The following is a 14,392-nucleotide window of genomic DNA, read 5'->3' as shown; positions in this document are numbered from 1 at the left end:
TTGACAATTGAGATTCGTCCAAATATTTTTTACATTGAAACTACAACACAAATCTAGACAGATTTAAATGATCATTTTTCTCAATCAAATGCTCTTAAAATCTATCAATTGAAATAACCCAATCAATGATGATGAACCTTTTAACAATATTAATCTTGTCAATAATCAGATTTCACTTGATTTGAATGATAATTCAAGTGGCACAAGTGTGACCATTCCCACATGTGATCTGCAACATAACACTTTAGTCAATGCTCCATGTACTATAGTAGATGTGCCACCCAATCATAGTTCACCTCTAGACACAATTTTTACATCTAATTGTCCAAAAGTAATCTCAAGAATTTCATTTGTAATCATGTTTCATCCTCAACAAATTTTCCATTGGAAACCACTTTTGCCTAATAAATCTAAGTGTCTCTTACGAGTCTTTCTCACCAATGTCATTGAAAACCAAGAACTAAAATCATTTTATCAAGCCATGAAATCAATTGAATGGCATGATGCCATGGCTAAGGAAATCCAGATCCTTGAATCAAACAACACTTGATCTTTGTGCTCCCTCCTTGAAGGAAAATCTCCAATTGGTTGTAAACGAGTCTACAATATCAAATATCAAGCCGATGATTCTATTGAGAGATATAAATCTCCTTTAGTCGCACAAGGCTATATTCAAATTGAAGGTATAGATTATTATGATACTTTTGCACTTGTAGAAAATTTGGTCAATGTTTACCTTCTCTCCATTGTTGCCATTAAAAATTGGTCAATGCACCAACTTGGTGTCAACAATGTTTTCTCCAAGGTGATCTCAATGAAGAAGTATATATGAAGCTCTTTTGATCTAAAATTCAGTGCTTCATGAACGCACTAAACACATTGCAATTAATTGTCATTTTATTTGTAAAAAAATTCAATCAGGCCTTATTACTCTTTCCTATCTTTGTTCTTGTGACCAATTAACAGATATTTTTATCAAACCACTTGGAGGTGATGCTTATTAACAATTTCTTAGCAAGTTGGGCGTTCTTGACATTTCAATCACAACTCCAACTTGAGGGGGAGTGTTGGACGCATATTAAGGAGTTCAAGTGTTAAATTTGAATTGTTAGCAATTTTTAGATTTAGATTTGCATATTTGTTATTTTAATTTTAAAGTTATAGATAAACTTGTTAGTTTTTGAATTCTACAAGTCTGTTAGTTTTTAAGATTAATGTTAGTTTTTGAATTTTCTAGATCTGTTAATTTTTAAGATCATTGTTAGTTTTTGAATTTTGTAAATTCTTTATAGATATCGATTAGTTTTTAGCTTTTTAAATCTTGTAAATCAATCTATATATACTTAGCAAATCAATGAATAAACAATGAAGTTCACCAATCAATTCTTCTTCCATGCTTCATTTTTAGATGGTATCCTAGATCCATTTAATGGGTCATCCATCATGTTATCCTTGCACTAAATCCAAAAATGTTAGACATAAAAGTATTGGAAAAAACTCAAGTCTCACATTATCTAGAGATAAGATATAGTATATAAGTAAAGGATAACTCTCACTCTATGAGTTAACTTTTATGATTGAGTATATAAACTAATAATTTAAATTTCTTCTTTTACTGCCAAAATTATGTAAAAAGGATTATACACTGGCAATTAAAAAGTTTTACACAATTATTCAATTACAACTTCTCATATATGAAAAGTTTGTTGACTTTTAAAATAATTATCTTAAAATAATTCAAACAATAATTTATTATTGGATGACAAATAAAATTGTTTTACACCTAAGTGCATAACCATTAAATTCTAAATTAATTTAACTTCTCTTAACATTTTCATCTTCCCATATATTTAGTTTGTCTTAGTCAATAATGTAATATTTACACTTACTATTTATTTCAAGAATAATCAAAAGTGTTCCTTCCAATTCCATTAAGCTCGAGTGCCCGTGGTTTTTTGAAGTGATTTCATGACAATTTTAAACTTAAGTCAAATAAATAAATATTAAAAAATGGGTGGTGCAAACCTCATGATTTGTAAGGTTTTCTTCATCTAGTCAAAATCCAATCCTAAGGTCTACATTTGTTATCACTTTATGCAATGCTAGCTTAAACAGCTAAATTACCAAAGCTTCTGGTATCAAGTGGTGGGGTGATAATCATTCGGTTGGTGGATTCTATACCATTTGGACACTCACGGCACAAATTAGGCCAAATTAATCCCTTTTCTTGTTCATTTGTTGCAATACTTATGTCAGATCAATAAATGCTGGTGTTGATCTATCTAATAAATATATAGACACAGTAAAAATACTGATGTTGATCTATCTAATAAATATATGAAAATTTTGAATGAAGAAAAAGAATTTGCATGAACGTACGCTTTCAAGACAAGAGGGTGAAGAAATTAAATATTCTAATTTTATAAAATAAATAAATGTACATTTTCACGATCTAACTTTCCAACTTAAAAGGTCCAATAAATGTTGGATTTGTGTTAAAACTGAGATTTAAATTTTAAATGTAAAAACAAACACAATATTCACAAGCTCAGTGATAAAACTTGTCCACGATTATGAAAACTTATTTTCATTCATAAAAAATAGCAATTGATTAATTCAACTGTCTCAAACAAAATATTATCTAAGATTTCAGCACTGCACTCATCTCTATTCCAAAGTTTATACATCGTGATATTCTTTTTCTGCTACCGTTAAACAAAATGGAAAATAAAAAATGGCAAAATTAAGGGGACTTGCAGCCTCTCTAGTGTGCCTAAAATGCCAAACATTTTATCACAAGACTAGAATACAAACTTCTCTTCCTCCGCAGTAGTATTGAGTAATCTATCTCCAATCTCCTTAAGAGCAGCAGCTGTGGAATCATTTATACCCAACAGATATTGCAAACGAGACAAATTCTCAGGAGTTGGATTACTCTTCAAGTATATGGTATATAGATCAGAAAGCTCCTCTGGCACTTCCCATGAAACTGGCTGTGAGGGTACTGCTTTGTCACATGCCAGCAAGTCATTGAGTGAAGAAACCTGCACAAAAGAAAAGAAGCAATCACACATGATTATCCATGACAAACAAACGTAAAAAAGCTGTTTGAATAAGTGCAAGTTTTGTTTCACATTGGAGAATGGCTTTTTGATAAATTTTCGTGTTTGGTTTCCTGTTAAAGAAGAATTCAGAATTGATTCTAAGTCCAAAATTGACTCTAAGTTAAAGGACCTTTGAGTAATTTTTACGATGGATCCAAAATGTTGTACTTAAACATAAATCACATCACTTTCAAATCAATTTAACTAAAATCAATTTGCCAATGCTTGTACAAACACGCACTAAGTGTGTTGGGACAAACATTTGCAAAATTGATTATGAATGAAGTAGATTTTGCATAATTGATTTTGAAGTGAAAAGATTTATGTTTGGAGGTTTTTTTTTAATGAAAGCAAGTTAATAATAAAACTTAACATAAACCTTTTTTATTCAACAGAAAAAGTTACCTAAAATTGCTTCAACTCAGAATCAATTTCTTAAAGTGAAACAAAAAATTTATGAACATTTACTTCACGTGATCTAGTATTTGAGTGTAATTTTAGATAATCCAGCATAAATCCAAACTAGTACTAAGTGAACATGAAGCTTTGAATATTACTTACCACTCCCTGCTGATTTCTCTGTCTTAGTAGAGAGACAGCCTGAACCAGAGAGTTGGATAGTCTACCCTTTGCAAGCTCATGAACAACACCTCGTGCCTTCTCTTTGTTAATGTTGAGATCTGACGGGATTTTTTCATATACTTCCTCAGTGTCAAACTCTCCAGTACCGGATGAGAAAATGTCATCAACAGTTTTTTTGAAGAGGGTCTCTCTCAAGTTCTCAGATACCATACTGTCTAAATCAACATCAGCTTCCTTAAGTTCCCTTATCTGCTTCATATTGAGCCTCCCTTGAGTTACAGCAGTTTCAATGGCAGCTGCCATTTTTGTAGTGGTTATACTCTTGATTATTTTCTGAGCATATTCTTGAGGTAAGCCTACTTGTTTCTGGAGGTTATTAAGCTGCTCCACCCTGGCCTTTGTCAACTGTCCATCGGCTAAAATTACCTCAGCCTGTTGCCTAAAAGCCTGCTCAGCTAGACCCCTGTGCACTTCCACTATTTCTTGACTACTCAATCCCAGGATCCCACCAAGCTGATTTAGAAGAAGATACTCAGAATCATCCTTCTTAGTAGTGATCTGAGCACCAAATGGAACCCTTGTCACTTCACCAGTTAGACAATAAAGTAAGTATGTCTTGTAAAGATCAGTCCTATCCCTTTCAGGAAGATCATCTTTCAGAGTAATTTCTGTCTGACCAGGTTTTCCCAACTTTTCCGTAAGTTCTTTATTTGGTCTTATTTTCTTGAGTGTCTGAAGTGATTCCCATTCTTCATCGTCAGTTTGTGTAATGTCCTCTTTCACAGGTTCTTCAGAGGAAATATCAGTTGACTCCCCTTTAATGTCCTCCACCAAATTAGTTACAACTAAGGTGTTGAAGGCTATCATCTTCTTCAGTTCTTTTGCAGACTCGGTACGATTTCCAGCTGCCCGGGCACGTTTTATGTAATTAATAAAAATCTTCCTTACCTATAATTCCAAAAAACCTCAGTGAAATTTAAACCTATTCAAATCTTTATAAATCACCATTGAGTTTCTGATAACTTGATACTCACCGCCTTGCTTGCAATAGACATAGCAACCTCCCTAGTAAGTCGCAGGCCATGTGCTGCTTTTCTTACTGATTTCTGGATTTCAGCATCATATCCATCAACCCCTGATGCAATTGCCTCCTTGACAACCTATAAAAGGAGAAACATGAATTAGTAATAACTCAACAAAATTTTGAACATCTTTGATGGAGATTGAAACAAGACTCATGATATATCAAAATAAAACAGACCCATTTCTTCACATATCGCTGTCATCAACTAAGCACTATAGAATCTAGACTTGTACAACTTTGATATAAGATAATCAAACCAATAAACAGATTTTATAGCAAGTAGATACAGGTCTACAAATTGAAAAGACAAAGCCCAAATAAATTACAAGCAGTTGAAAGTAACAATTCCAATAGATACACATTTTAGAAATTCTAGACAAAACCTAGCATGCAGAGTACAGAGTACAACAGTGTATCTTTCCTGTAAGATAAAAAAAAATGCAGTAGATTCATGGTCTCCATCTCCACACTACCAGTAAATGAAAGCATTATCAGGTTTATCAACACATTAAAATGTGACAGCTGTAACTTCTCATGCTACCAATATTCAAATAGAAAGTAGAATGAGTTTGATAACCATAGTTCCATAATCATCTTGAACCCATATTCATATGTAAAGCAATTTTAGTGTTCATCCATGTATTCATATTATCATTATCAGTTTGTTACAGTGCATGGATGGACCGCACTTCTGCATAGCAAGAAATATGTAATTTCACTAATTTGACACTTATGAAGGACCAAACAATTAGATAGGAAAAAGTAACGTTGACTACCTTTTCAAACAAACTGCCACAGATATCTGAATGAGCTGCTTCAACAATCTGTTGCGGTATGCAGAGCATTACACGCATCCTCAACAAAGCAGCAACATCCTCCTCATTGAGCTCCCCATCAGCTACACATCTCTGAAGCTTTTGCCGATAAATTTCTTAAAAATAATAAACTATCATTAGATTGTGTTATAACTAAATATATATATAAAAAAAAGTCACATCATGTAGAAAGGGTTTTACAAGTTTACATTTTACAACCTTAAGATTTAAGAATTGCACATAAATAAAAACCGACAGCACATAAAGTGTTCAATAATAAAGGCCTCAAATATAGTCAACTTCCAACTAACTGTAAAACATGACGAGTTTTACCTTCATGAAGTTCACTGGCCTTTTGTGGATCAAAATGAAGTTCATCACATAGATTTTGAAGGAAGGCTGCTTTGCTATCTGCCATTTCTAACTCACCATCTGCAGCAGCCTGTGCAAGTCGTTTGCGATATACCTTCGACGTAACATCAAGTGAAATGGCCTCGGCTTCACGTTTACCCAGTCCGAATATATTTCGTAACTGATTTAGTGCAGCAAGCTGCAACGAATAATAAATATATTTAAAATATATTTTTTATTTTATATTAAAAAATAAGTGTTTTGACAGATCAAGTTTCATATCTTATATCAATAAGAACTCTTTAGTAATGGATATCATGGTTTTCGAGACACTGTTGTGTCTTTGCTTATCTGAATGTTGACTCATTAAAGGAAGATTAGAGAACATATGCAACTATATTCAAAGGGGAATCGTATGCTAGTACATCTTAACAGTCAACAAATCACCTGACCTAAAAGCTTTAAGTTGTTAGTGTTAAGCAAGGAGACAGGACATTGTTTTATAACACTAAAAAATGCTTCAATAAGTGAAAATTCATTAGGCTTGATACAGTAAACAAATACCCTTGTACTGAAAATAATATACTGCCCTAACTGAAATATTAAAAATAAGAATAAGAGCAATATGGATATGGTAGCATGCACTGAACAGCCTGTTCAATCATGATTTGGCAATTGGTACTACATCAAAAAGAAAGATAAAACATAAGAGACAATAAAGAATAACTAAGGCTAAACTGCTAGGTTTCAATCTCTATTATACCCATGGGAAGTGAATACTCCAATATGATATAAATAGCTGCTGAATACTCCAATTTTTTTAGAAAATATACTATTCAATCACTACATACATCTGGAAAACACTAACCCAAACTCAACTTCAAAATATATTAGAATATTGAGAAAACACATCTTAAGAAGTTCACAGTTCATATCCAATTGTCTTGGTTATTTACCTTATCATCTTCCATGCGCCCACCAGACAAAGCATCTGAAACATATGCCCTGTAAAGGAGTTTCAAGTCCTCTATTTTTCTGTCACCATCATACTCTCCACCTATGCCAAAAATGAATTGTGGTAAACTTCAAGAATTAAGATTAAAAAGAGAAAAGAACATGTTATACACACACACACACACACACACACACACACACACACCTAGTCACAGACACTTACCCACTAAAGAAATTGGACCAACACCACGAGCAAAGCAATCCACATCTGGATGATTCTTAAATGAGATGAGTAAATTATTAAATGCCAATACCTTATCCAGCTCTGCAATTGCCTGCGTAGCTCCAGGACTGAAACTTACAGATGATCAGATATGGCAAATTCTATTTTTGTAAAAATTAAGAAATGAATAGTAACACTAATGAAACAAATGGCAAGAAAAACATGCCCAGAATTCAAAATTTAATACTTAAAAAAAAAGAATACTTAGAAAAACCATGAATCTTACACTGCTTTGGTGCGAGATTTAAGTATTCTATTTGCCTCTGAAATATTTTCCTCAACCAATTTCCTTGTGTGATCTCTAAACAAGTTCTCAGCAAGCTTCAATGAAAATTTCCTTTAATTAATAAAAAGATTATACTATACCAAGGAACTATTTGATGGCAAGACAAAGACAGGGATTTAACCCAGAGAAGTTGAAAGTTATGAAAGAAGAAATAATGAAAATGAACCTCATCAGAAAGGCGACATAATTGTTGTTCTTTTCTTAGTGCAACAAGTTTTTCTGCATCAATATCTGGCAAGAAATCATTGGTTAACACTTAGGAAATAAACCTGATTTAAAACTTCTAAAAATTGCTATAGAAAGAATTTGTTAGTTTGGATGATAGTAATTCTAGAGAATTACAGAACAAAATCCAGCATACTAGATGAGTACAAGCAAAATTTAAAGGCTTTATTTAATAAGAAATGCATGCACAATTACAAAACAAGATTATCATTTCCAATCATTTCTCCAGTAATATACTAGTATGAAGTTATGACAACTTCTCGAGGAGTAAATGTGAGTTAGTTGATCAACTTTGTTACAGTAAGAGCAAACAAGGACCAAGAGGAATTACTGACTACACAATTACCTCTGCCAACTGATTTCAGCTTGGAAGCAAACAATCGCTGCGCATTGTCACGTACAGCTACTTCAATCTGGTAAATAGATTATAGTTAACTAGTCAAATGAAAAATAACAAAAACACTAAGATAAGAAATGACAATGAGAACATATAAGAATTATTAAGAAATGCTGCCAGCATGTCACTGATCACAAACATGGCAAAATGCATTTTGTGCAGCAAATTAGGTCTTCCCTTTTTGAGCAAATGCCTATAAATAGTCATAAACCTATGCTCCAAATCTCTCATCCTAATTGCATATTAATATCACGTTGCACAAGCTAGGCATACCAGTTAACCAATAAGAAATAAATACCTGGGAATCGGTGACCTTGAATACACGCTTCCAAGGTAGAAGGAAAGACGATGCATCTCCAAATACAAGATTTGACACATATATCAACTTTTGAAATGCCTGCACTGGAGACTCTAACAATGGTCAAGCTCCAAGTATCCATTATTCATCTAAAACCCATGATGCTATTGCAAATTTGCAACCAATCAGTTAAGATAACATCACAACACAACAAACTTACCCGACGTTGCTCAACATCAGCATCACGATCCCCAACTTCCAACCTTTGCCTGAAAAATTTCCTCCCAATCTAGGGAGTCAACAAGCACCAAACCAGTAAGACACGGAACTGCTTTCACTCCTCATAATAAACATACACACTCGATCTACTCTGGTAATCAGGTGTATATATATACACAACAAACACAAAAAATACCTCCATGTGCATAGCAGCAGCATCCGGGTCATCAATTCCCAAAGAATTTTTGAAGCTGACAATCCTATCAACCTCATCACCTTTAAGTTCCTCACCACCAGGAGGAAGCACAGAAGATACAAACCTGAACAACACGTTATACCACAAATCAATCTTTCAATTATAAAATTAAACAGCCAAATCATCATAACACATTATCACTACACAAATGCAAGTAACAAATAATAACTCGTTACCAGTACAACAACAACAATAATAATAATTTGTCACTCACTCGGAATATATATGACAAATCTCAGTTTTGAATGCCTCATCTTGCTTGCTCACACCATACCTGAAAAATTAACCATTTCAAAACCAAACACTCAAATTAACGAAGAAAAAAAAATGAACAGTTATTATTATTAGAAATTGAAACTAAAAACTAACTTGGACGCAATGGCCTCAATCTCTTCCTTCTTCAGCTTCGAAGGGTCGTCGAACGCGGCGACGTAGTTGTGCAAATTCACGGCGGCGACTTGCGGAGCAGCCGCGTTCAGAGCGTACGCCGCAGCACCGCCGGCCGCGCCGAGGGCGACAGCTCCACCGAGCGCAGCGTAGCGGCTTCCGCCGAAGCGGGAGCCGAGGCCGTATCCGGCCGCCGCGGCGCCGGCGACGATGACGGCGGAGGTGGCGAGCCTGGCCGGCGGCGAGAGCTTGTCGACGAGGACATCGATTCCCTTGAGGTCCTTGGGCGGTCGCTGCGGCGGCGGAGGTGGCGGAGGAGGGGGGGAGGAGGCGGCGGAGGAGGAGGAACAGCGAGGGAGGGAGACTTTAAAACGACGCCGTCTGGTGTGGAAGGGAGAGGGTAGGAGGAGAGGACGGTGGGTGTGGGAAGGGGTGAGTGTGGAAGGGTTCATGGTTGAGACGACGTCGTAAGGTTGCGGAGAGTAGAGAAGAGTGGAGTGGTTGTTATTATAGGGTTTAACGAAAAAACTAAAGAGGAAGAAGATGATAGAGCCTCTTTGTAGATTGTAGATAACGTCGTTGTTCTTGCGTTGGGTTGGGTTGGGTTAATGCTAAATGGTACACGTGGGTGATAGAGAAATAATTAAAACTTGTGGGCATTCTTTGCTATTATGATAGACTTTGGTCATTACAGACTAAAATTAATTTTGTCTCGAAATTTTAGTGTAAATTTAAAACAAATGTTTATATAAAAAACAGATAAGATTTATTTCTTAAAAAAAACATCAAAATTATTTTTAAAATAAAATAAATCTACTCAAGTAATTAAGAAGAGGTAGTTTTTATTCTTAAAAATCCTTTGACTTGATTGGGTCCTTGTTGAATTGTTGGGGGCATTCTACTCAGAGCTGTGAAGTGCGAAGATGGCTACATGGTGTATGCGAGCCCCACTGTTTCCTTTGCTAAAAAAAGCTCCCTTTATTACAGGGAAGAGAAGGAGAAGGACATGGTTCCATTGTTGCTCTTCTCCGCAGGCATGGCAACCTTCTCGTAAGAAAAAAGTCGCTATGCTTGTCGCCTATGTTGGCACCAATTACCGAGGTAGGTCCCATTTGCTGTTGTTGTCTTTGTTCAAAGTCCCAGCATCCTTGTACACAGATACTCTTATGTCTCATGTCTAATATCTTTTTTGTTCACTCTTCATTCAGGTCTCCAAATGCAGCACGATGAACATTCACTCTCAAGTACGCTTCAAGTATTGTTTTTTGGAGTCTAAGATGTTTGTAGAAATGCCAACCTGTTGGGGGAATGAAAATTAGTTTTTTTAAAATTGGATATAATGAAAATTAGTAAAAACTTGTTAATTTTTAAATCTTTTTATTATTTGTGAAGCAGTTACTCTGTTCAGTCTGTTGTCTCCACATTAGTGAATAGAAGTATTATTGTCTGTTCTTCTGGTATATTGTAGAGTACAAATGTGTTTCAATCTGCATTGTTAGCAAGGCTTTAAATTGCAGTCACGGTCACCGTTTCATCGCGATAATTGATGTTGGGGGAAATTGCGGTGTGGTAACCCCAAAAGCATCGATGTTGCGGCTGAAATTGTGACCGCTGGCCTTTTCTAAAACCTTGATTGTTAGATTGGATGGTCTGTTTTTAATGTGTTGGGATTTTAAAAAAATGTAGCTATTGAAAAAGAACTAGAAACTGCCATATTCAAGGCTGGTGGGATTCGTGAAAGTAATTTTGGGGATCTGCAGAAGATTGGATGGGCTAGAAGCAGCCGGACTGACAAAGGAGTAATTTGTGATTGCATTGTTTTGATTTGTATTGATTGCTGTTCTGATTTTTAGTGCACATGCGGCCAGGATGTGATTGCTTATGCCATCTTATTTGTTGTTGTGTATATATTAGGTTCACTCTCTTGCTACAATTATATCCTTTAAAATGGAAATCCCGGAAAATGCGTGGAACGGAGACCCTTATGGCTTTGGCCTTGCAAATTATGTTAACTCCTATCTTCCCTTTGATATTAAAGTTATTAGCATTTTGCCCTCACAAAGGTAAGGCGAAATCTTGCTTGTTATTCTTAATATGGAGTAATCCTTGAAGTGTTACGTCTGTTGTGAAAATTTTAATTTTTAATGATAATGTACTGTGTATTTATATTTCAATTTTTAATCTAGACTTCTAAGCTTCTGATGCTCTTTGGTCCTGTAGTGGTCTCAAATTGTTTGATTTTGTGTCTTGGACCCAGGAGCTTTGATCCCAGGAAGGAATGTATTTTGCGGAAGTATTCCTACCTCCTCCCTGCTGAAATTATTGGTATTCAAAGCCATTTCAGCGATGAAGTTGATTACCACATATCAGAGTTCAATGATATTCTTAATGTATTTGAGGTGTGGTATTCTTGTCTTCCCTCTCCCTATCCATTTCATCAAAAGCCTCCATTTATTTTGGTTCTTAATTACTAATTGCATCAGTTATGAACATTTTTTGTTTTCTTGATATTAGTTAATTTTGGATGGTTCATGCATGTATTTATGTATCACATTATTGTCTTTGTAACAAATAAATTGTATAGACCCAAAAGTCAATATAAAAGGATTACACAAACAAGATGTTAACTGGTTATTCCTCTTGCAGTTATCAGTTTAAGTACATGATTTTTTAGTTAGGCCGTGGATGCTGAATGACTGTACTTCCTGGAAATGTGCTATAAGTTTTAGATTTATGACTAAATTAGGGTCATATTTTCTGATATTTTGTGTTGTTTCTCTGGTGTTTTCGGACATGGTTAGCTGGAGCATATTGGCATTTGTGATGTTAGATGTCAGTTACTATCTATTATTGCCTTTAATAGGGGATACATCCTTTCCATAATTATACGGCTAGGTCCAAGTACAGGAAACAATTTCCTAATAGGCAGTCATCATCAAAGAGTGGCACATCAGCAAGGGAGGGTTTGTCATATGAGTCTGAATGTGAGTACAGTGACGGGGAAGAAAACTCTGAAACTGATGAGGCATATACAGAAAATATAGTGTGCCAAAGCCAGAAGTTTTCAGAAACTCATCATTTTGCTGAACCTGTTGTTGGCTCTAGCAATAAGAATGGAAATGGTTTGCATGACCAAGACTCTAGATTGGTTGCTCGTGCAAGATGGTTATATGAACCTGATGAAGCAGACAGATTAAGTGCTTCCCATTTCAGAAAAGTTTTTCAGTGTTCCTGTGGAAAACTGGAAACATCACTGGGATATAATTACATAGAGATCTCCATCCAGGGAGAGTCCTTCATGTTACATCAGGTATTTCATTTTTCTTTCCCCATATATCATTCCTTAAATTTTTTATCCACAGAGAATACTCCAGGATTAAGGAGCACATGCACAGAACTAGCATGCCTATTTTGCTGTAAACTTTTTATACATTAATTATGGGAAAAATCTGGATTATTTTACTCCCTTTGATCCTAACAATTTATCACCACAGTACTTAATCAAGTTGAATTTATTTCCACGTTGGAAACTTCAGCGAAATTATTTGAATACTTAATATGATTGTTGATATTGTGACAATGATCAATTTATGTATACTATTGCAATAAATCACCCTTTTCATTTGTTACAATATCTGGTTATTCAGTAATGATCATGTTTGACAATACTAACTTCTATTTTTTTGTTTTAGACATGTCCCGATCTGTCAACCCTTAGATTAGTTCATCCACTGTCATTTTGCTTGCCTTTTTCGTATTGAATTAAATTGGTATTACTATTACATATATTTTGTTGCCTTGTTTTTCATAAGCATCATGATTTGACTTTTTATACTCACCAGATAAGAAAAATGGTTGGGACAGCTGTGGCAGTAAAACGCAAGGCACTGCCAAAAGATATTATAAAGCTGTCACTGACAAGGTTCTCGCGGATTATTCTACCCCTTGCACCTTCAGAAGCTCTGATATTAAGGGGAAACAGATTCTCAATAAGAACACGACCAGGAAACATAACAAGGCCTGAGATGCAGACAATAGTTAAATCAGAAGAAATTAAGAAGGCAGTTGATGATTTTTACACATCAGTTATGCTACCTCAAGTTTCAAAATTATTGGACCCATCAAGATCTCCTTGGGATGAATGGATTGAGAAGCTGGATGCTCACACAAGCATACCAAATGATCAGTTGGATGAGGTCAGGAAGGCTTGGAATTTGTTTAAAGAAAAATTTGAAACTACAACTAGCACTCATCCATGATAAAGTGAAGGAAAAAAGGTGATGACTGCTTTTCCTATTCTGAACTTGGTTGCTTTAACATGCCTTTATTAAAATATCCATTGGATAATACATTTATTCTTTTATTTTGCAATTTCCAAAAAGATAGGTGGGTGTAATTACCTCTTGCTATCATATGGAGAAGGAATTCATTCTTATATTTATTCTGATCGCTCTTATATTTTTTCTTATCCTTTTCATCAGTTTTTTTCTAAAATTTTTCAATTAATATGCCTTAATTAAAGCTTCCAATGGCTAGCACCTGCATTTTTTAATCTTTCCTTTCTGTTCTGTGAAGAAGGAATGCATTCATACCTTTGTTCTGATTGTCCTGCACTGTGCAAGTTTGAAGGGTAAACAGAATTTGGAATTTATTCAGCCTACCTAGTCTACAATGGACAATCATGCTTGCTCAATACTTGGTAGTTATGGAAGAATTTGGCTTGAAAGATGTGTTTTAATTATTAATTAATTGGCTTGAATGGCCAGCAAACATGATTCCTCAAGAATTCAACAAATTCAACATCCAAGCAGGATAGTACAACTTCAGAGGCTGACAAAATTTCACTAGTCAACAATACCTCAGCTTCAGCTTCCACAAACAGCTACAATATTGAATAATATTTCCAAATTGGGTTAGAATGTTAGAGATGGGGGTAGGCTTCTGAGTTGCTACATACAATCATTTACCCTCTGAAACTGAAACGGATGTATACTTTCCATATCACACTGTCATTCTTACATTATGCTTAAAATATACCATAGATATGTCATATTGTCATTCTTAAAATATTTTATTCTTAAAATGTATGCATCTTGTTAGTACATGTAGTACAAATTAATTCTTTTAAGTCATCTTTAACTGTATAATCTT

The 14,392-nt window shown here is 34.9% G+C and overlaps 2 protein-coding genes across 5 annotated transcripts; one reads left to right on the top strand and one right to left on the bottom strand.

The window, feature by feature from the left end:
* Positions 1–2,569: 2,569 nt before the first annotated feature.
* Positions 2,570–9,824, bottom strand: LOC114397052 (protein TIC110, chloroplastic-like). Its single transcript, XM_028359185.1, has 15 exons — positions 9,224–9,824; positions 9,069–9,128; positions 8,795–8,918; positions 8,600–8,668; positions 8,380–8,478; positions 8,031–8,097; positions 7,626–7,690; positions 7,400–7,494; positions 7,114–7,241; positions 6,893–6,993; positions 5,919–6,135; positions 5,547–5,701; positions 4,721–4,846; positions 3,666–4,634; positions 2,570–3,044 (listed from the first exon to the last, which is right to left on the bottom strand). Exons 1-15 carry the CDS (start codon positions 9,691–9,693, stop codon positions 2,802–2,804), a joined length of 2,988 nt encoding a protein of 995 aa, XP_028214986.1. The 5' UTR covers positions 9,694–9,824; the 3' UTR covers positions 2,570–2,801.
* Positions 9,825–10,080: 256 nt separating this feature from the next.
* LOC114397025 (putative tRNA pseudouridine synthase) lies at positions 10,081–14,371 on the top strand. 4 transcript variants are annotated; one of them, XM_028359175.1, is made up of 8 exons: positions 10,081–10,342; positions 10,450–10,485; positions 10,928–11,040; positions 11,156–11,304; positions 11,499–11,640; positions 12,105–12,551; positions 13,084–13,518; positions 13,871–14,371. In XM_028359175.1, the coding sequence occupies exons 1-7, from the start codon at positions 10,165–10,167 to the stop codon at positions 13,498–13,500; spliced, it is 1,482 nt and encodes a 493-aa protein (XP_028214976.1). In that variant the 5' UTR covers positions 10,081–10,164; the 3' UTR covers positions 13,501–13,518; positions 13,871–14,371. The 4 variants fall into 4 exon arrangements, with proteins under 4 accessions (XP_028214976.1, XP_028214968.1, XP_028214963.1 ...); XM_028359167.1 differs by having other exon boundaries at positions 13,820–14,371; XM_028359162.1 differs by having other exon boundaries at positions 10,082–10,342; positions 13,817–14,371.
* Positions 14,372–14,392: the final 21 nt, after the last annotated feature.

Source organism: Glycine soja, chromosome 2, assembly GCF_004193775.1.
Source record: "Glycine soja cultivar W05 chromosome 2, ASM419377v2, whole genome shotgun sequence".
NCBI classification, from domain to species: domain Eukaryota; kingdom Viridiplantae; phylum Streptophyta; class Magnoliopsida; order Fabales; family Fabaceae; genus Glycine; species Glycine soja.
The sequence above is the reverse complement of the archived record's forward strand: the minus strand, read 5'-3'. Positions and strand labels throughout refer to the sequence as shown.